Source organism: Oncorhynchus masou, chromosome 14, assembly GCF_036934945.1.
Source record: "Oncorhynchus masou masou isolate Uvic2021 chromosome 14, UVic_Omas_1.1, whole genome shotgun sequence".
In the NCBI taxonomy this organism is placed as follows: Eukaryota; Metazoa; Chordata; class Actinopteri; order Salmoniformes; family Salmonidae; genus Oncorhynchus; species Oncorhynchus masou.
In genome coordinates this window covers 35,445,136-35,466,920 of record NC_088225.1, presented here as the reverse complement: position 1 = coordinate 35,466,920, position 21,785 = coordinate 35,445,136, and the positions used below count along the sequence as shown (strand labels likewise).

General features: G+C 42.9%; 1 protein-coding gene across 1 annotated transcript in view; it reads left to right on the top strand.

Annotated features, from left to right (window-relative positions):
- The window catches only part of LOC135554804 (NLR family CARD domain-containing protein 3-like), a 29,593-nt gene extending 16,683 nt beyond the window's left edge, over positions 1–12,910 (top strand). Inside the window, exons 8-12 of the mRNA XM_064987242.1 lie at positions 2,264–4,031; positions 4,308–4,481; positions 7,731–7,904; positions 11,764–11,937; positions 12,819–12,910. Coding sequence (XP_064843314.1) covers positions 2,264–4,031; positions 4,308–4,481; positions 7,731–7,904; positions 11,764–11,937; positions 12,819–12,828 — 2,300 coding nt within the window. The 3' untranslated portion in view covers positions 12,829–12,910. The remainder of the gene's footprint in view (positions 1–2,263; positions 4,032–4,307; positions 4,482–7,730; positions 7,905–11,763; positions 11,938–12,818) is intronic.
- The last annotated feature ends 8,875 nt before the right edge of the window (positions 12,911–21,785 follow it).

Below are 21,785 nucleotides of genomic sequence, written 5' to 3'. Positions count from 1 at the left end.
GACCCTCCACTATATACCTTCCTCCTATAACCATTACCTTCTGGTGTAGACCCTATACTATATACCATCCTCCTACAACCATTACCTACTGGTGTAGACCCTCTACTATATACCTTCCTCCTACAGATACCCATTACCTTCTGGTGTAGACCCTCCACTATATACCTTCCTCCTATAACCATTACCTTCTGGTGTAGACCCTATACTATATACCATCCTCCTACAACCATTACCTACTGGTGTAGACCCTATACTATATACCTTCCTCCTATAACCATTACCTTCTGGTGTAGACCCTCCACTATATACCTTCCTCCTACAGATACCCATTACCTTCTGGTGTAGACCCTCCACTATATACCTTCCTCCTACAGATACCCATTACCTTCTGGTGTAGACCCTCTACTATATACCTTCCTCCTACAGATACCCATTACCTTCTGGTGTAGACCCTCTACTATATACCTTCCTCCTACAGATACCCATTACCTTCTGGTGTAGACCCTCTACTATATACCTTCCTCCTACAGATACCCATTACCTTCTGGTGTAGACCCTCTACTATATACCTTCCTCCTATAACCATTACCTTCTGGTGTAGACCCTCCACTATATATCTTCCTCCTACAGATACCCATTACCTTCTGGTGTAGACCCTATACTATATACCATCCTCCTACAACCATTACCTACTGGTGTAGACCCTCCACTATATACCTTCCTCCTACAGATACCCATTACCTTCTGGTGTAGACCCTCCACTATATACCTTCCTCCTATAACCATTACCTTCTGGTGTAGACCCTCCACTATATACCTTCCTCCTACAGATACCCATTACCTTCTGGTGTAGACCCTCCACTATATACCTTCCTCCTACAGATACCCATTACCTTCTGGTGTAGACCCTCCACAATATAACTTCCTCCTATAACTATTACCTTCTGGTGTAGACCCTCTACTATATACCTTCCTCCTATAACCATTACCTTCTGGTGTAGACCCTCCATTATATACCTTCCTCCTATAACTATTACCTTCTGGTGTAGACCCTCTACTATATACCTTCCTCCTATAAACATTACCTTCTGGTGTAGAACGTCCACTATATACCTTCCTCTTACAGATACCCATTACCTTCTGGTGTAGACCCTCCACTATATACCTTCCTCCTATAACCATTACCTTCTGGTGTAGACCCTCCACTATATACCTTCCTCCTATAAACATTACCTTCTGGTGTAGAACGTCCACTATATACCTTCCTCTTACAGATACCCATTACCTTCTGGTGTAGACCCTCCACTATATACCTTCCTCCTATAACCATTACCTTCTGGTGTAGACCCTCCACTATATACCTTCCTCCTATAACCATTACCTTCTGGTGTAGACCCTCTACTATATACCTTCCTCCTACAGATACCCATTAACTTCTGGTGAAGACCCTCTACTATATACCTTCCTCCTATAACCATTACCTTCTGGTGAAGACCCTCCACTATATAACTTCCTCCTACAGATACCCATTACCTTCTAATGTAGACCCTCCATTATATACCTTCCTCCTACAGATACACATTACCTTCTAATGTAGACCCTCCATTATATACCTTCCTCCTACAGATACCCATTACCTTCTGGTGTAGACCCTCCACTAGATACCTTCCTCCTACAGATACCCATTACCTTCTAATGTAGACCCTCCATTATATACCTTCCTCCTACAGATACACATTACCTTCTAATGTAGACCCTCCATTATATACCTTCCTCCTATAACCATTAACTTCTGGTGTAGACAACACCTTGTGACCTCATCGAGTAGCGGCAGGGATGTGTTGTGTTGATTCATTCAGAGAGAGAGAGAGACTAGAGAAATGTAAGATCTGTCTACCTCATGCTGAATGCTGTTTTATAACATTTAAAAGCTGTAGCTAAAGTACAGCTAAAGTAGCTGTGTAACTCAATGATATTGAAGCAGCCTTAACACAACACCTAGTGACCTCATCAAGTAGCAGCAGGGATGTGTTGTGGTGATTAATTTAGAGAGAGAGAGAGAACATTAATAATACCATCAATAATACCAATAATAATATAATCAGTCACACCAGTCTGTAATGCATTATGAAAATATTTACACATTTATACAGTCAGTTAAGAGAATAAATTATTATAATGTACAACTTTATAACAGTCCTACAATACTGTAGGCATTAAAACAGATTAATATTAATATCCTCTGTGTTATTTCTTCATTCAGATGAGTTTGCTGTGATTTGCCAACGTGAACTCAAATCTAATCTAAAGAAGAAGTTTCAATGTGTATTTGAGGGGATCGCTAAACAAGGAAACCCAACACTTCTCAATAAGATCTACACAGAGCTCTACATCACAGAGGGTGGAACAGGAGAGGTCAATAATGAACATGAGCTGAGACAGATTGAGACAACAACCAGGAAACAAGCAAGACCAGAGACTGCAATCAAATGTAACGACATCTTCAAACCCTTAACTGGACAAGACAAACCTATCAGAACTGTGCTGACAAAGGGAGTCGCTGGCATTGGAAAAACAGTCTCTGTGCAGAAGTTCATTCTGGACTGGGCTGAAGGCAAAGCAAATCAGGATGTCCAATTTGTATTTTCATTCCCTTTTCGGGAGCTGAATTTGATGAAAGAGGACAAACACACTTTCATTGAACTTCTTAATCACTTCTCAATGGAAACCAAACAATCAGGAATCTCCAACTACGACAAGTACAAAGTTCTGTTCATCTTTGATGGTCTGGATGAGTGCCGACTGCCCCTAGACTTCCAGAAGAACAAGATCTGTTGGGACGTCACAGAGTCAACCTCAGTGGATGTTCTGCTGACAAATCTCATCAAGGGAAATCTGCTTCCCTCTGCTCTCCTCTGGATAACTACCCGACCTGCAGCAGCCAATAAGATCCCTTCAGGATGTGTTGACCAGGTGACAGAGGTACGAGGGTTCAATGACCCACAGAAGGAGGAGTACTTCAGGAAGAGATTCAGCGATGAGGACCTGGCCAGCAGAATCATCTCACACATAAAGACATCAAGGAACCTCCACATCATGTGCCACATTCCAGTCTTCTGTTGGATTTCTGCAACAGTCCTTGAACACATGTTGAGTACAGACAAGAGAGAAGTGATGCCCAAGACTCTGACTGAGATGTACACACACCTTGTGGTGTTTCACACCAAACAGAAGAATGAAAAGTATCTTGGGGAAGAAGAGACAGGTCCACACTGGAATAAAGAGAGCATTCTGTCACTGGGAAAACTGGCTTTTCAACAGCTTGTGAATGGCAATCTGATTTTCTATGAAGAAGACCTGAAAGAGGCTGGAATTGATGTCAATGAAGCCTCAGTGTACTCAGGATTGTGCACACAGCTCTTTAAAGAGGAATGTGGGCTGTACCAGGACAAGGTGTACTGCTTCGTACATCTGAGCATTCAGGAGTTTCTGGCTGCTGAATATGTGTTCCTCTCATTCATCAACAACAATGAGAATCTAATGGACAAACTGCAAACAAAAGACGAGCCTGAAGTTACTGTCTACAAGAGTGCTGTGGATAAAGCCTTACAAAGTGAGACGGGAAACCTGGACCTTTTCCTCCGCTTCCTTCTGGGCCTCTCACTGGAGTCCAATCAGAAGCACTTACAAGGTCTACTGACAAAGTCAAGAAGCAGCTCACAGAGCCATGAAGAAACAGTCAAGTACATCAAGGAGAAGATCAGGGAGAATCTCTCTCCAGAGAGGAGCATCAATCTGTTCCACTGTCTGAATGAACTGAATGACCATTCTCTAGTGGAGGAGATCCAAAGATACCTGAGATCAGGAAGTCTCTCTAGAGCCAAACTGTCACCTGGACAGTGGTCAGCTCTGGTCTTTGTGTTGCTGACTTCAGAAAAGGAGCTGGATGTGTTTGACCTGAAGAAATACTCCAGATCAGAGGAAGGTCTTCTGAGGCTGCTGCCAGTGGTCAAAGCCTCCAGAGCTGTTCTGTGAGTAAATAAAATGACATATAAGAACTAATCATCAGGAAGAAATATTCAGTTTAGAGAAAAATATGTATTATAACGTGTATATAATATTATATTGAAAAACATATTGAACAAATTCACATTAGTGTCACAATAAGACCATACAATTCTAGGAAATGGAAGATGAATATATATGTTGTTTGAGAGAATAAACCAAATGCATCTCCCATTGTCCTTCTACACTACTGGTGTTAAATGAACAGTGTGTTTGTGAAGTCATGATGATCTCTTTGTCAGGCTGTCAGGCTGTGGAGTCACAGAGGAAGGCTGTGCTTCTCTGGTCTCAGCTCTGAGGTCAAACCCCTCACACCTGAGAGAGCTGGATCTGAGTAACAATGACCTGAAGGATTCAGGAGTGGAGCTGCTCTCTGCTGGACTGGGGGATCCCCACTGTAAACTGGAGACTCTGAGGTCAGTATTCCTGTAGTTGGTCAACAAGTGATAACTGTTCACCAGATCCACATGTGTTTACCAGACAGACATTGTCCACAACATATGTGTTTAAATTTGGTTTGTTTGTCTTGGTTGTGTTTTAGATTATATTTTTCCTAATAGAAACTAAATGGTGAATAATGTCCTCTCATTTTGGAGTCACTTCACCTGTATTGTCAGTAAGAATAGAAGATGTTTCTGAACACTTCTACATTCATGTGGATGCTACTATGATGATGAATAATCAGGAATGAATCAAGAATAATGATGAATGAGAAAGTTACAGAGGCACAAAGATCAGACCCCCTCTGTTATTGGTAATGGTGAGAGGTTAGTATGTCTTGTTGTATCCTCTGTTATTGGTCATGGTGAGAGGTTAGCATGTTTTGTTGTAGTCTCTGTTATTGGTAATGGTGAGAGGTTAGCATGTTTTGTTGTAGCCTCTGTTATTGGTCATGGTGAGAGGTTAGCATGTTTTGTTGTATCCTCTGTTATTGGTAATGGTGAGAGGTTAGCATGTTTTGTTGTAGCCTCTGTTATTGGTCATGGTGAGAGGTTAGCATTATTTGTTGTATCCTCTGTTATTGGTAATGGTGAGAGGTTAGCATGTTTTGTTGTAGACTATGTTATTGGTAATGGTGAGAGGTTAGCATGTGTTGTTGTAGACTATGTTATTGGTAATGGTGAGAGGTTAGCATGTTTTGTTGTAGCCTCTGTTATTGGTAATGGTTAGAGGTTAGCATGTGTTGTTGTAGCCTCTGTTATTGGTAATGGTGAGAGGTTAGCATGTTTTGTTGTAGCCTCTGTTATTGGTCATGGTGAGAGGTTAGCATTATTTGTTGTATCCTCTGTTATTGGTAATGGTGAGAGGTTAGCATGTTTTGTTGTAGACTATGTTATTGGTAATGGTGAGAGGTTAGCATGTGTTGTTGTAGACTATGTTATTGGTAATGGTGAGAGGTTAGCATGTTTTGTTGTAGCCTCTGTTATTGGTAATGGTTAGAGGTTAGCATGTGTTGTTGTAGCCTCTGTTATTGGTAATGGTGAGAGGTTAGCATGTTTTGTTGTAGACTAAGTTATTGGTAATGGTGAGAGGTTAGCATGTTTTATTGTCGTCTCTGTCATTGGTAATGGTGAGAGGTTAGCATGTTTTGTTGTATCCTCTGTTATTGGTAATGTGAGAGGTTAACATGTTTTGTTGGAGCCTCTGTTATTGGTCATGGTGAGAGGTTAACATGTTTTGTTGTAGCCTCTGTTATAGGTAATGGTGAGAGGTTAGCATGTTTTGTTGTATCCTCTGTTATTGGTAATGTGAGAGGTTAGCATGTTTTGTTGTAGCCTCTGTTATTGGTAATGGTGAGAGGTTAGCATGTTTTGTTGTAGCCTCTGTTATTGGTCATGGTGAGAGGTTAGCATTATTTGTTGTATCCTCTGTTATTGGTAATGGTGAGAGGTTAGCATGTTTTGTTGTAGACTATGTTATTGGTAATGGTGAGAGGTTAGCATGTGTTGTTGTAGACTATGTTATTGGTAATGGTGAGAGGTTAGCATGTTTTGTTGTAGCCTCTGTTATTGGTAATGGTTAGAGGTTAGCATGTGTTGTTGTAGCCTCTGTTATTGGTAATGGTGAGAGGTTAGCATGTTTTGTTGTAGACTAAGTTATTGGTAATGGTGAGAGGTTAGCATGTTTTATTGTCGTCTCTGTCATTGGTAATGGTGAGAGGTTAGCATGTTTTGTTGTATCCTCTGTTATTGGTAATGTGAGAGGTTAACATGTTTTGTTGGAGCCTCTGTTATTGGTCATGGTGAGAGGTTAACATGTTTTGTTGTAGCCTCTGTTATAGGTAATGGTGAGAGGTTAGCATGTTTTGTTGTATCCTCTGTTATTGGTAATGGTGAGATGTTAGCATGTTTTGTTGTAGCCTATGTAACTTTCTCATTCATTATTATTCATGATTCAGTCATGATATTTCTTATTTGTTTTATTCATGGCATCATCAGGATTAATTTATTATTGTTTAGAAACATGTTATCTACTCTCTTAGACAGAAAATTTCTCCACTCATCATGCACCATTTTATTATTGCTCAAAACACAACCAAAATCCAAACAAACTGCAAATGCAACCAACGAGTTCATGACCAAATACTAAACGTTGACTTCTTTAATACACTATAAGTAAATTGGTAGATTACTTATGTCTTCTACTAATGTGGAGACTGGAAACATAGTTTTTACATTTTTAATCGTGAAACAGATATGTATTAAAATATCCTCAAATAAAAGGTGACATTATATACTGTCACCTCATATGAAACATTTGATCTGAAATCCAAAATGTTGGAGTATAGAGACACATTTAAAATGTTAGCTTCACTGTCTAAATAGATATGGTGTGGACTGTATACTCAATACAATCTAAATCTGATACCTCACTGTCTAAATAGATATGGTGTGGACTGTATACTCAATACAATCTAAATCTGATTCCTCACTGTCTAAATAGATATAGTGTGGACTGTATACTCAATACAATCTAAATCTGATTCCTCACTGTCTGTCTTCTGACTGATTCTGCTTTTTAAACTGGTCTGGTCAGTCTACTCACATATTTGTACAATACATTTTTCTATCTGCAGGCAATACTTTGATCATTTGTTATTTCTAATAATGAAACATTCATTTATAAATAGATATGGCAGGTTTCAGGACACAGATATATCTGAATAGTTTTTACATCTGAATATTTAAAAAAATATACTGCCACGATTTTCACCACCTAAGAATGTTTCTATCACAAATGAACCGTGAAGCAATACTAAACAACTAAACATAGAATTATAACTCACAAATAAACCAAGGAATATTGTTCCCAATCGGAGACAACGATAAACAGCTGCCTCTGAGTGAGAACCAATCCAGGCAACCATAGACATATAAACACCTAGACTAGCCAAACCCCATAGATGTACAAAAACTAAACAAGCCCTCGTCACACCCTGACCTAACTAAAATAATAAAGAAAACAAAGTTAACTAAGGTCAGGGCAGACATCTGCAGGCAACACTTTGATCATTTGTCAATTATAATAATGATACATTAATTTATGAATAGATATGGCAGGTTTCAGGACACTGATGTATCTGAATATGTTGAAAAAATATACTGCCACTATTTTCACCACCAAAGAATAGCAGTGTGATTTTAAAATGATTTGACTCTTTGCAGGCTGTCAGGCTGTCTAGTCACAGAGGAAGGCTGTGCTTATCTGGTCTCAGCTCTGGAGTCAAACCCCTCACACCTGAGAGAGCTGGACCTGAGAAACAATGACCTGAAGGATTCAGGAGTGAAGCTGCTCTCTGCTGGACTGGGGAATCCCCACTGTAAACTGGAGACTCTGAGGTCAGTATTCCTGTAGTTGGTCAACAAGTGATAACTGTTCACCAGATCCACATTTGTTTACCCACACATTGTCCACACCATATGTGTTTGGACAGTGAAGCTTACAGTTTTAAATGTGGTGCTCTGCTCCAGCATTTTGGATTTGAGATATAATGTTTCATATTAATTGACTGTAGAATGTCACCTTTTATTTAAAGGTATTTTCATACATATATATTTTACAGTTTATAAAATAAAAAACTTTATGTATCTAGTTCTCCCATTTGAAAAAGTCATAAATTATTTTTGTCAAAAGTTTAGTATTTGGTCCCATATTCCATGCCAACAGTGATTACATCAAGCTTATGATTCTACTAACTTGTTGAATTCATTTGCAGTTTGTCTTGGTTGTGTTTTGGATGTTTTCCTAATAGAAACTAAATGGTGAATAATGTCCTGTCATTTTGGAGTCACTTCACTTGTATTGTCAGTAAGAATAGAAGATTTTTCTGAACACTTCTACATTCATGTGGATGCTACTATGATGATGAATAATCAGGAATGAATAGAGAATAATGATGAATGAGAAAGTTACAGAGGCACAAAGATCAGACCCCCTCTGTTATTGGTAATGGTGAGAGGTTAGCATGTTTTGTTGTAGTCTCTGTTATTGGTAATGGTGAGAGGTTAGCATGTTTTGTTGTAGTCTCTGTTATTGGTAATGGTGAGAGGTTAGCATGTTTTGTTGTATCCTCTGTTATTGGTAATGGTGAGATGTTAGCATGTTTTGTTGTAGCCTCTGTTATTGGTAATGGTGAGAGGTTAGCATGTTTTGTTGTAGTATCTGTTATTGGTATTGGTGAGAGGTTAGTATGTTTTGTTGTATCCTCTGTTATTGGTAATGGTGAGAGGTTAGCATGTTTTGTTGTAGCCTCTGTTATTGGTAATGGTGAGAGGTTAGCATGTTTTGTTGTATCCTCTGTTATTGGTAATGGTGAGATGTTAGCATGTTTTGTTGTAGCCTCTGTTATTGGTAATGGTGAGAGGTTAGCATGTTTTGTTGTAGTATCTGTTATTGGTAATGGTGAGAGGTTAGCATGTTTTGTTGTAGTCTCTGTTATTGGTAATGGTGAGAGGTTAGTATGTTTTGTTGTAGTCTCTGTTATTGGTAATGGTGAGATGTTAGCATGTTTTGTTGTATCCTCTGTTATTGGTAGTGGTGAGAGGTTAGCATGTTTTGTTGTAGTCTCTGTTATTGGTAATGGTGAGAGGTTAGTATGTTTTGTTGTAGTCTCTGTTATTGGTAATGGTGAGAGGTTAGTATGTTTTGTTGTAGTCTCTGTTATTGGTATTGGTGAGAGGTTAGTATGTTTTGTTGTATCCTCTGTTATTGGTAATGGTGAGAGGTTAGTATGTTTTGTTGTAGTCTCTGTTATTGGTAATGGTGAGAGGTTAGTATGTTTTGTTGTAGTCTCTGTTATTGGTATTGGTGAGAGGTTAGTATGTTTTGTTGTATCCTCTGTTATTGGTAATGGTGAGAGGTTAGCATGTTTTGTTGTAGCCTCTGTTATTGGTAATGGTGAGAGGTTAGTATGTTTTGTTGTAGCCTCTGTTATTGGTAATGGTGAGAGGTTAGCATGTTTTGTTGTAGTCTCTGTTATTGGTCATGGTGAGAGGTTAGTATGTTTTGTTGTAGTCTCTGTTATTGGTAATGGTGAGAGGTTAGCATGTTTTGTTGTAGTATCTGTTATTGGTATTGGTGAGAGGTTAGTATGTTTTGTTGTATCCTCTGTTATTGGTAATGGTGAGAGGTTAGCATGTTTTGTTGTAGCCTCTGTTATTGGTAATGGTGAGAGGTTAGCATGTTTTGTTGTATCCTCTGTTATTGGTAATGGTGAGATGTTAGCATGTTTTGTTGTAGCCTCTGTTATTGGTAATGGTGAGAGGTTAGCATGTTTTGTTGTAGTATCTGTTATTGGTAATGGTGAGAGGTTAGCATGTTTTGTTGTAGTCTCTGTTATTGGTAATGGTGAGAGGTTAGTATGTTTTGTTGTAGTCTCTGTTATTGGTAATGGTGAGATGTTAGCATGTTTTGTTGTATCCTCTGTTATTGGTAGTGGTGAGAGGTTAGCATGTTTTGTTGTAGTCTCTGTTATTGGTAATGGTGAGAGGTTAGTATGTTTTGTTGTAGTCTCTGTTATTGGTAATGGTGAGAGGTTAGTATGTTTTGTTGTAGTCTCTGTTATTGGTATTGGTGAGAGGTTAGTATGTTTTGTTGTATCCTCTGTTATTGGTAATGGTGAGAGGTTAGTATGTTTTGTTGTAGTCTCTGTTATTGGTAATGGTGAGAGGTTAGTATGTTTTGTTGTAGTCTCTGTTATTGGTATTGGTGAGAGGTTAGTATGTTTTGTTGTATCCTCTGTTATTGGTAATGGTGAGAGGTTAGCATGTTTTGTTGTAGCCTCTGTTATTGGTAATGGTGAGAGGTTAGTATGTTTTGTTGTAGCCTCTGTTATTGGTAATGGTGAGAGGTTAGCATGTTTTGTTGTAGTCTCTGTTATTGGTCATGGTGAGAGGTTAGTATGTTTTGTTGTAGTCTCTGTTATTGGTAATGGTGAGAGGTTAGCATGTTTTGTTGTATCCTCTGTTATTGGTATTGGTGAGAGGTTAGCATGTTTTGTTGTAGTCTCTGTTATTGGTAATGGTGAGAGGTTAGTATGTTTTGTTGTAGTCTCTGTTATTGGTAATGGTGAGATGTTAGCATGTTTTGTTGTATCCTCTGTTATTGGTAGTGGTGAGAGGTTAGTATGTTTTGTTGTATCCTCTGTTATTGGTAGTGGTGAGAGGTTAGTATGTTTTGTTGTAGTCTCTGTTATTGGTAATGGTGAGAGGTTAGTATGTTTTGTTGTAGTCTCTGTTATTGGTAATGGTGAGAGGTTAGCATGTTTTGTTGTAGCCTCTGTTATTGGTAATGGTGAGAGGTTAGCATGTTTTGTTGTAGCCTCTTTTATTGGTAATGGTGAGAGGTTAGCATGTTTTGTTGTAGTCTCTGTTATTGGTAATGGTGAGAGGTTATCATGTTTTGTTGTATCCTCTGTTTTTGGTAATGGTGAGAGGTTAACATGTTTTGTTGTATCCTCTGTTATTGGTAATGGTGAGAGGTTAGTATGTTTTGTTGTAGCCTCTGTTATTGGTAATGGTGAGAGGTTAGCATGTTTTGTTGTAGTCTCTGTTATTGGTCATGGTGAGAGGTTAACATGTTTTGTTGTATCCTCTGTTATTGGTAATGGTGAGAGGTTAGTATGTTTTGTTGTAGCCTCTGTTATTGGTAATGGTGAGAGGTTAGCATGTTTTGTTGTAGTCTCTGTTATTGGTCATGGTGAGAGGTTAGTATGTTTTGTTGTAGTCTCTGTTATTGGTAATGGTGAGAGGTTAGCATGTTTTGTTGTATCCTCTGTTATTGGTATTGGTGAGAGGTTAGCATGTTTTGTTGTAGTCTCTGTTATTGGTAATGGTGAGAGGTTAGTATGTTTTGTTGTATCCTCTGTTATTGGTAATGGTGAGAGGTTAGTATGTTTTGTTGTAGTCTCTGTTATTGGTAATGGTGAGAGGTTAGCATGTTTTGTTGTAGTCTCTGTTATTGGTAATGGTGAGAGGTTAACATGTTTTGTTGTATCCTCTGTTATTGGTAATGGTGAGAGGTTAGCATGTTTTGTTGTAGTCCCTTATTGTTTTCTTTCATTATTATTCATGATGACAGAATGTCACACTTTATTTGAAAGGACACTGATATATCTAAACATTTAAAAAAAATATCTTGCCGCTGTTTTCACCACCAAAGAATATCAGTGTGGTTTTAATATGATTTGACTCTTTGCAGGCTGTCAGGCTGTCTAGTCACAGAGGAAGGCTGTGCTTCTCTGGTCTCAGCTCTGAGGTCAAACCCCTCACACCTGAGAGAGATGGACCTGAGCTACAATCACCCAGGAGACTCAGGAGTCAGACTGCTCTCTGCTGGACTGGAGGATCCACACTGCAGACTGGAGAAACTCAAGTATGTAGAGGGTTTATGTCAATGTTCATATCAGACATGTTGGACTTATCAGGCCAGTTAAGACAAACATTCTGACCACCACTTGGAAAAAGTTATATGCTGACTGTGTGTGTTTCCTGTGTGTTTCCTGTGTGTGTTTGTGTGTTTCCTGTGTGTTGTGTTTTTCCTGTGTGTGTGTGTGTGTGTGTTTCTTGTGTGTGTGTGTGTGTTTCCTGTGTGTCTGTGCACAAAGTTGTGTGTGTTCAATCTCTCACACACTGACACTCACTGGACACTCACAAACTGGACACACACACACACACACACAGTACACACACACACACACACAGTACACACACACACAGTACACACACACACAGTACACACACACACACACACACAGGAAAAACACAACACACAGGAAACACACAAACACACACAGGAAACACACAGGAAACATGTCTGTGTGTGTGTGTGTGTGTGTGTGTGTGTGCTTGTGTGTGTGTGTGCTTGTGTGTGTGTCTCCAGTGTGTGTGTGTCACCTGTGTGTGTGTGTGTGTTTGTGTCTGTGTGTGTGTGTGTGTGTGTGTGTGTGTGTGTGTGTGTGTGTGTGTGTGTGTGTGTGTGTGTGTGTGTGTGTGTGTGTGTGTGTGTGTGTGTGTGTGTGTGTGTGTGTGTGTGTGTGTGTGTGTGTGCGTGTGTGTGTGTGTAATTAATGTGAATAAGTGTGTTTTATATTACCATACAGTATAACATATGATCATTCAACAAGTCTCAAGTTACCTTAACTTCTCCTTTTGATACCTAGAAACATCTACATTAAATGAATTAGTGAAAAGTGAGTTAACATTCTAATGTGAATGATGATGATTTCTAATATTGTGTCTGGTTTCATCCATCAGATGTCTGTGATCTCACACTGGACCCAAACACAGTAAACAGACGCCTCTCTCTGTCTGAGGAGAACAGAAAGGTGACATGTAGGAGAGAGGAGCAGCCGTATCCTGATCACCCAGAGAGATTTGAGGACTGGGAACAGGTGCTGTGTAGAGAGGGTCTGACTGGGCGCTGTTACTGGGAGGTAGAGTGGAGTGGGAGAAGGGCTGATATAGGAGTGACATATAAAGGAATCAGCAGGAGAGGAAGGGTTAAGGACTGTTGTCTTGGATACAATGACAAGTCCTGGAGTCTGTTCTGCTATGACAACAGATACAGAGCCTGGCACAATAATAATCTCACTACCATAGATGTCCCCTCCTCCAGCCCCCACAGAGTAGGAGTGTATCTGGACTGGCCAGCCGGCACTCTGTCCTTCTATAGAGCCTCCTCTGACACACTGACCCACCTGATCACATTCACCTCCACATTCACTGAGCCCCTCTATCCAGGGTTTAGGCTTTGGGATGAAGGTGACTCAGTGTCCCTGAAATAATAACCTGACACACACACACACACCCTGAACAGACACATTGAACATACACACACTGGACCGACACACACACTGGACTCACAAAAACACACACACACCCTGGACACACACACACACACTGAACACACACACACACACTGGACACACACACACACTGGACAAAAACACACACACACACTGAACAGACACACACACAATTGGACACACACACAATTGTACAAACACACACACACACTGGACAAACACACACACACACACTGGACAAACACACACTGAACACAATGGACAAACACACACACACACACACACACACACTGGACACACACACACTGGACTCACAAACACACACACACTGGACACACACACAGTGAACATACTGGACAAACACACACACACTGAACAAACACACACACACACTGGACAAAAACACACACACACACACACACTGGACATACACACACTGGACACACACACACTGAACACACTGGACAAACACACACTGAACACACTGGACAAACACACACACACACACTGGACACACACACACTGGACTCACAAACACACACACACTGGACACACACACAGTGAACACACTGGACACACACACACTGGACAAACACACACACACACACACTGGACACACACTGACAAAAACACACACACACCCTGGACACACACACACACACTGAACACACACACACACAATTGGACACACACACTGGACACACACACACACACTGGACAAAAACACACACACACATGCTGGACACACTGGACACACACACACACTGAACAGACACACACACAATTGGACAAACACACACACACACACACACAGACACTGGACAAACACACACACACACACACACACAGGACAAAAACACACACACACAAACACACACACACACACACACACACACACACTGGACAAACAAACACAAACACACACACACACTGGACAAACACACACACGCACACTGGACACACACGCACACTGGACACACACACACACTGGACACACACACACACACACTGGACACACACACTGGACTCACAAACACACACACACTGGATACACACACAGTGAACAGACACACACTGGACAAACACACACACACACACTTGACAAAAACACACACACACACACAGACACTGGACTCACACACACTGGACTCACAAGCACACACACACACACACACTGGACTCACAAAACACACACACACACTGGACTCACAAAACACACACACACACACACACACACACACTGGAAAAAAAGCACACACTGGACAAACACACACACACACACACACACACACACACACTGGACAAACACACACACACACACACACATATTGGACAAACAAAAATACACACACACCCTGGACACACACACACACTGGACATACACTGAACACACACACACACACAATTGGACACACACTGAACACACACACACACACTGGATAAAAACACACACACACACACACTGGACAAACACACATACATGCTGGACACACTGGACAAACACACAAACACACACACACACACTGGACAAACACACACACACACTGGACACACTGGACACACACGCACACTGGACACACACACACACACACTGGACACACACACGCGCACACACACTGGACACACACACACTGGACACACACACACAATGGACACACACACATGCGCGTCTTCCTATAATTGTGACCTTGACCCAGGACCTCTTACAATAAAATGTATTTTATGTTGAATAACAAATTGTACAATTATATACAATTATATATGGACATACGCTCCATAGTTGTACAAGTATACAAGGATATATTGTACTTTTCATAATAAAACACACTTGAAACAAGAAAATGCCTGTTAATTGATTTTACGTTTCCTCTGTCAGGTTGACGTTAACCTGCGACTGGTTGAAACATGAAACAAATATGAAATGAAATACAAAACAATTAAATATGTGGAATTGAATTAAACAAATTGCACAATTAGTACAACAGAGTGGTGTGATGCAGGGTCACTATAGCAACAGAGTCTTGTGATGCAGGGTCACTATAGCAACAGAGTGTTGTGATGCAGGGTCACTATAGCAACATAATGTTCAGAGTTCTCTCTGTTCTTTCTCTCTCTGTTCTTTCTCTCTCTGCTCTCTATGCCCTCTGCTCTCCCTGATCTGTCTCTCTGCCCTCTCTGCTCTCTCTCCCTCTCTGCTCTCTCACTCTTTTCTCTCTGTTCTCTGCTCTCTTCTCTGCTCTCTTTCTTCTCACTCTCTGCTCTCTCTCTTCTCTCTCAGCCTGCTCTCTGCTCTCTGTGCTCTCTCTTTTCTCTGCTCTCTCTCTCTCTCTGTCCTCTCTGCTCTCTCACTCTTTGCTCTCTCACTCTCTATTTGCTTTCTCAGCCTGCTCTCCGCTCTCTCCCCCCCTCTCCCTCTCTCTAATGCTCTCTGCCCTCTCTCAGCCTTCTCTCTCTCTCTGCTCTCTCTCTACTCTCCCTGCTCTCTCTTTTCTCTCTCCCTATCTGGTATATTCTCTCTCCCTCTGCCATCTCTATTTGCTTTCTCTGCTCTCTTGCTTTTCTCTGCTCTCTCTGCTCACTCTCTCGGCTCTCTTTCTGCTCTCATCTGCTGTCTCTCTCTGCTCTCTGTCTCCCTCTGCTCTGTCTGCTCTCTCTCTGTTCTCTGCTCTCCCACTCCCTCTGCTTTCTCTGCTCTCTCTTCTCTCTCTTCTCTCTGTTCTCTGCTCTCTCTGTTCTCTGCTCTCTCTCTCCCTCTGCTCTCTCTGTTCTCTGCTCTCTCTCTCCCTCTGCTCTGTCTGCTCTCTCTCTCTTCTCTCTGTTCTCTGCTCTCTCACTCCCTCTGCTTTCTCTGCTCTCTCTCTTCTCTCTGCTCTCTCTCTCTTCTCTCTCTGCTCTCTCTCTCTGTTTTCTTCTCTCTGCCCTTTGTTCTCTCTGCTCTCTGCTCTGCTGCTCTCTCTACCCGCTCTCTCTGCTCTCTCTCTCTCTTTTTAATGCTCTCTCAGCCTGCTTTCTGCCTGCTTCCTGCTCTCTTTTCTCTGCTCTCTCTCTTTTCTCTCTCGCTTTTCTCTGCTCTCTGCTCTCTCTCTTTCTGCTCTCACCTGCTGTCTCTCTACTCCATCTCTCTCTGCTCTCTCTTCTCTCTGTTCTCTGCTCTCTCTCTGTTTTCTTCTCTCTGCCCTTTGTTCTCTCTGCTCTGCTGCTCTCTCTACCCGCTCTCTCTGCTCTCTCACTCTCTCTCTGCTCTCTCTGCTCTCTCTCTCTTTCTCTCTCTGTTCTCTGCCCTCTCTCAGCCTTCTCTCGCTCTCTGCTCTCTCAGCCTGCTTTCTGCCTGCTTTCTGCTCTCTTTTCTCTGCTCTCTTTTCTCTCTCTCTTTTCTCTGCTCTGCTCTCTTTCTGCTCTCATTATCTGCTGTCTCTCTGCTCCATCTCTCTCTGCTCTCTCTTCTCTCTGTTCTCTGCTCTCTCCCTCTCTCTGCTCGCTCTGTTCTCTGCTCTCTCTCTCCCTCTGCTATGTCTGCTCTCTCTCTCTCTTCTCTCTTTTCTCTGCTCTCTCACTTCCTCTGCTCTCTGCTCTCTCTGCTCTATGCTCTCTCTGTTTTCTGCTCTCTCTCTCCCTCTGCTATGTCTGCTCTCTCTCTGTTCTCTGCTCTCTCTGTTCTCTGCTCTATGCTCTCTCTGTTTTCTGCTCTCTCTGCCCTTTGTTCTCTCTGCTCTGCTGCTCTCCCTACCCGCTCTCTCTGCTCTCTTTGATCTCTGCTCTCTCTCTCTTTTCCCTGCTCTCTGCTCTCTCTGTGTGCTCTGCTCTCTTCTCTCTCTCTCACACACACTCTGCTCTCTGATCTCTCCCACACTCTCTGCTCTCTCTCTCAAACACTCTCTGCTCTCTCGCTCTCCCACACTATGCTCTCTCTCTCTGCTCCCTCTCTCTCTCCCACACTCTGCTCTCTCTCTCTCCCACACTCTGCTCCCTCTCTCTCCCACATTCTCTGCTCTCTCTAACTTTCTCCATCTTAACACTGGTGCAGTTTGGACAATCACCACTTGATGTTAAACCAGAAGTGATGAAAACAACATCACTGCAGAGAGAGAGAGTCTAATATACTGATATGCAGAAACATTCAGAAAGTATTCAGACCCCTTTTTACACATTTTGTCACGTTACAGCCTTATTCTAAAATGGATTAAATGTGTTTTATCCCTCAATCTACACACAATAACCCAGAATTACAAAGCAAAAACAGTTTATTTTATGTGTGAACATTTTTATTTAAAAAAAAATTAAATATCACATTTACATAAGTATTCAGACCCTTGGCTCAGTACTGTTTTGAAACACCTTTGGCAGCGATTACAACCTTGAGTCTTCATGGGTTATGAGGCTACAAGCTTGGCACACCTGTATTTAGGGAGTTTCTCCCATTCTTCGCTGCACAGCTATTTTCAGGTCTCTCCAGAGATGTTCGATCGGGTTCAAGTCCAGGCTTAGGATCATGGTCCTGTTGTCCAGTCTGTGTATTCTATACTGGGAGGACAAAGAGTCAGAACAGAGGGAAAGAGAGAGAGGGGGAGGGGAGAGAGTCAGAACAGAGGGAAAGAGAGGGGGAGGGAGGGGAGAGAGTCAGAACAGAGGGAAAGAGAGAGAGGGGGAGGGGAGAGAGTCAGAACAGAGGGAAAGAGAGGGGGGGGGGAGAGAGTCAGAACAGAGGGAAAGAGAGAGAGGGGGAGGGGAGAGAGTCAGAACAGAGGGAAAGAGAGGGGGAGGGGAGAGAGTCAGAACAGAGGGAAAGAGAGAGGGGGGAGGGGGAGAGAGTCAGAACAGAGGGAAAGAGAGGGGGAGGGGAGAGAGTCAGAACAGAGGGAAAGAGAGAGAGGGGGAGGGGAGAGAGTCAGAACAGAGGGAAAGAGAGGGGGAGGGGAGAGAGTCAGAACAGAGGGAAAGAGAGGGGGAGGGGAGAGAGTCAGAACAGAGGGAGAGAGAGAGGGAGGGTAGAGAGTCAGAACAGAGGGAAAGAGAGAGAGGGGGAGGGGAGAGAGTCAGAACAGAGGGAAAGAGAGAGGGAGGGGAGAGAGGGAGTGGAGACAGAGGATGTGTAGAAGTTGCTTTATGTTTATGTTTGGTAATTGGGGGCCTTTGAGCCCTGATGGGCTGGTGGGCTGAGATTAGTCAGCAGAAATTATTCAGGATGACGTTCGTCTTTAAATGTACTTCTTCATTTCTCTCTTTCCCCACTGAGGAAGATAAAGGACACACACACACACACACACAATGACAAACAGACAGACAGGAGGGCTAGGTAATCAGGAATTCACACAGACAGACAGACAGACAGACAGACAGACAGACAGACAGACAGACAGGAGGGCTAGGTAATCAGGAATTCACACAGACAGACAGACAGACAGACAGACAGACAGACAGACAGACAGACAGACAGGAGGGCTAGGTAATCAGGAATTCACACAGACAGACAGACAGACAGACAGACAGACAGACAGACAGACAGGAGGGCTAGGTAATCAGGAATTCACACAGACAGACAGACAGACAGACAGACAGGAGGGCTAGGTAATCAGGAATTCACACAGACAGACAGACAGACAGACAGACAGACAGACAGACAGACAGACAGACAGGAGGGCTAGGTAATCAGGAATTCAGACAGACAGACAGACAGACAGACAGACAGACAGACAGGAGGGCTAGGTAATCAGGAATTCAGACAGACAGACAGACAGGAGGGCTAGGTAATCAGGAATTCAGACAGACAGACAGACAGACAGACAGACAGGAGGGCTAGGTAATCAGGAATTCAGACAGACAGACAGACAGACAGACAGACAGGAGGGCTAGGTAATCAGGAATTCAGACAGACAGACAGACAGACAGACAGGAGGGCTAGGTAATCAGGAATTCAGACAGACAGACAGACAGACAGACAGACAGACAGACAGACAGACAGGAGGGCTAGGTAATCAGGAATTCAGACAGACAGACAGACAGACAGACAGACAGACAGACAGACAGGAGGGCTAGGTAATCAGGAATTCAGACAGACAGACAGACAGACAGGAGGGCTAGGTAATCAGGAATTCAGACAGACAGACAGACAGAAAGACAGACAGACAGGAGGGCTAGGTAATCAGGAATTCAGACAGACAGACAGACAGACAGACAGACAGACAGACAGGAGGGCTAGGTAATCAGGAATTCAGACAGACAGACAGACAGACAGACAGACAGACAGACAGGAGGGCTAGGTAATCAGGAATTCAGACAGACAGACAGACAGACAGACAGACAGGAGGGCTAGGTAATCAGGAATTCAGACAGACAGACAGACAGACAGACAGACAGGAGGGCTAGGTAATCAGGAATTCAGACAGACAGACAGACAGACAGACAGACAGACAGACAGACAGACAGACAGGAGGGCTAGGTAATCAGGAATTCAGACAGACAGACAGACAGACAGACAGGAGGGCTAGGTAATCAGGAATTCAGACAGACAGACAGACAGACATTCAGACAGACAGACAGACAGACAGGAGGGCTAGGTAATCAGGAATTCAGACAGACAGACAGACAGACATTCAGACAGACAGACAGACAGACAGGAGGGCTAGGTAATCAGGAATTCAGACAGACAGACAGACAGACAGACAGGAGGGCTAGGTAATCAGGAATTCAGACAGACAGACAGACAGACAGACAGACAGACAGACAGACAGACAGGAGGGCTAGGTAATCAGGAATTCAGACAGACAGACAGACAGACAGACAGACAGACAGACAGACAGACAGACAGGAGGGCTAGGTAATCAGGAATTCAGACAGACAGACAGACAGACAGACAGACAGACAGACAGACAGACAGGAGGGCTAGGTAATCAGGAATTCAGACAGACAGACAGACAGACAGACAGGAGGGCTAGGTAATCAGGAATTCAGACAGACAGACAGACAGACAGACAGACAGACAGACAGACAGACAGGAGGGCTAGGTAATCAGGAATTCAGACAGACAGACAGACAGACAGACAGGAGGGCTAGGTAATCAGGAATTCAGACAGACAGACAGACAGACAGACAGACAGACAGACAGGAGGGCTAGGTAATCAGGAATTCAGACAGACAGACAGACAGACAGACAGACAGACAGACAGACAGACAGACAGGAGGGCTAGGTAATCAGGAATTCAGACAGACAGACAGACAGACAGACAGACAGACAGGAGGGCTAGGTAATCAGGAATTCAGACAGACAGACAGACAGACAGACAGGAGGGCTAGGTAATCAGGAATTCAGACAGACAGACAGACAGACAGACAGGAGGGCTAGGTAATCAGGAATTCAGACAGACAGACAGACAGACAGACAGACAGACAGACAGACAGACAGGAGGGCTAGGTAATCAGGAATTCAGACAGACAGACAGACAGACAGACAGGAGGGCTAGGTAATCAGGAATTCAGACAGACAGACAGACAGACATTCAGACAGACAGACAGACAGACAGACAGACAGGAGGGCTAGGTAATCAGGAATTCAGACAGACAGACAGACAGACAGACAGACAGACAGACAGGAGGGCTAGGTAATCAGGAATTCAGACAGACAGACAGACAGACAGACAGACAGACAGACAGGAGGGCTAGGTAATCAGGAATTCAGACAGACAGACAGACAGACAGACAGACAGACAGACAGGAGGGCTAGGTAATCAGGAATTCAGACAGACAGACAGACAGACAGACAGACAGACAGACAGACAGGAGGGCTAGGTAATCAGGAATTCAGACAGACAGACAGACAGACAGACAGGAGGGCTAGGTAATCAGGAATTCAGACAGACAGACAGACAGACAGACAGACAGACAGACAGGAGGGCTAGGTAATCAGGAATTCAGACAGACAGACAGACAGACAGACAGACAGACAGACAGACAGACAGACAGGAGGGCTAGGTAATCAGGAATTCAGACAGACAGACAGACAGACAGACAGACAGACAGACAGACAGGAGGGCTAGGTAATCAGGAATTCAGACAGACAGACAGACAGACAGACAGACAGACAGACAGACAGACAGGAGGGCTAGGTAATCAGGAATTCAGACAGACAGACAGACAGACAGACAGACAGACAGACAGACAGACAGGAGGGCTAGGTAATCAGGAATTCAGACAGACAGACAGACAGACAGACAGACAGACAGACAGACAGGAGGGCTAGGTAATCAGGAATTCACACAGACAGACAGACAGACAGACAGACAGACAGACAGACAGACAGACAGACAGACAGACAGACAGGAGGGCTAGGTAATCAGGAATTCAGACAGACAGACAGACAGACAGACAGGAGGGCTAGGTAATCAGGAATTCAGACATACAGACAGACAGACAGACAGACAGG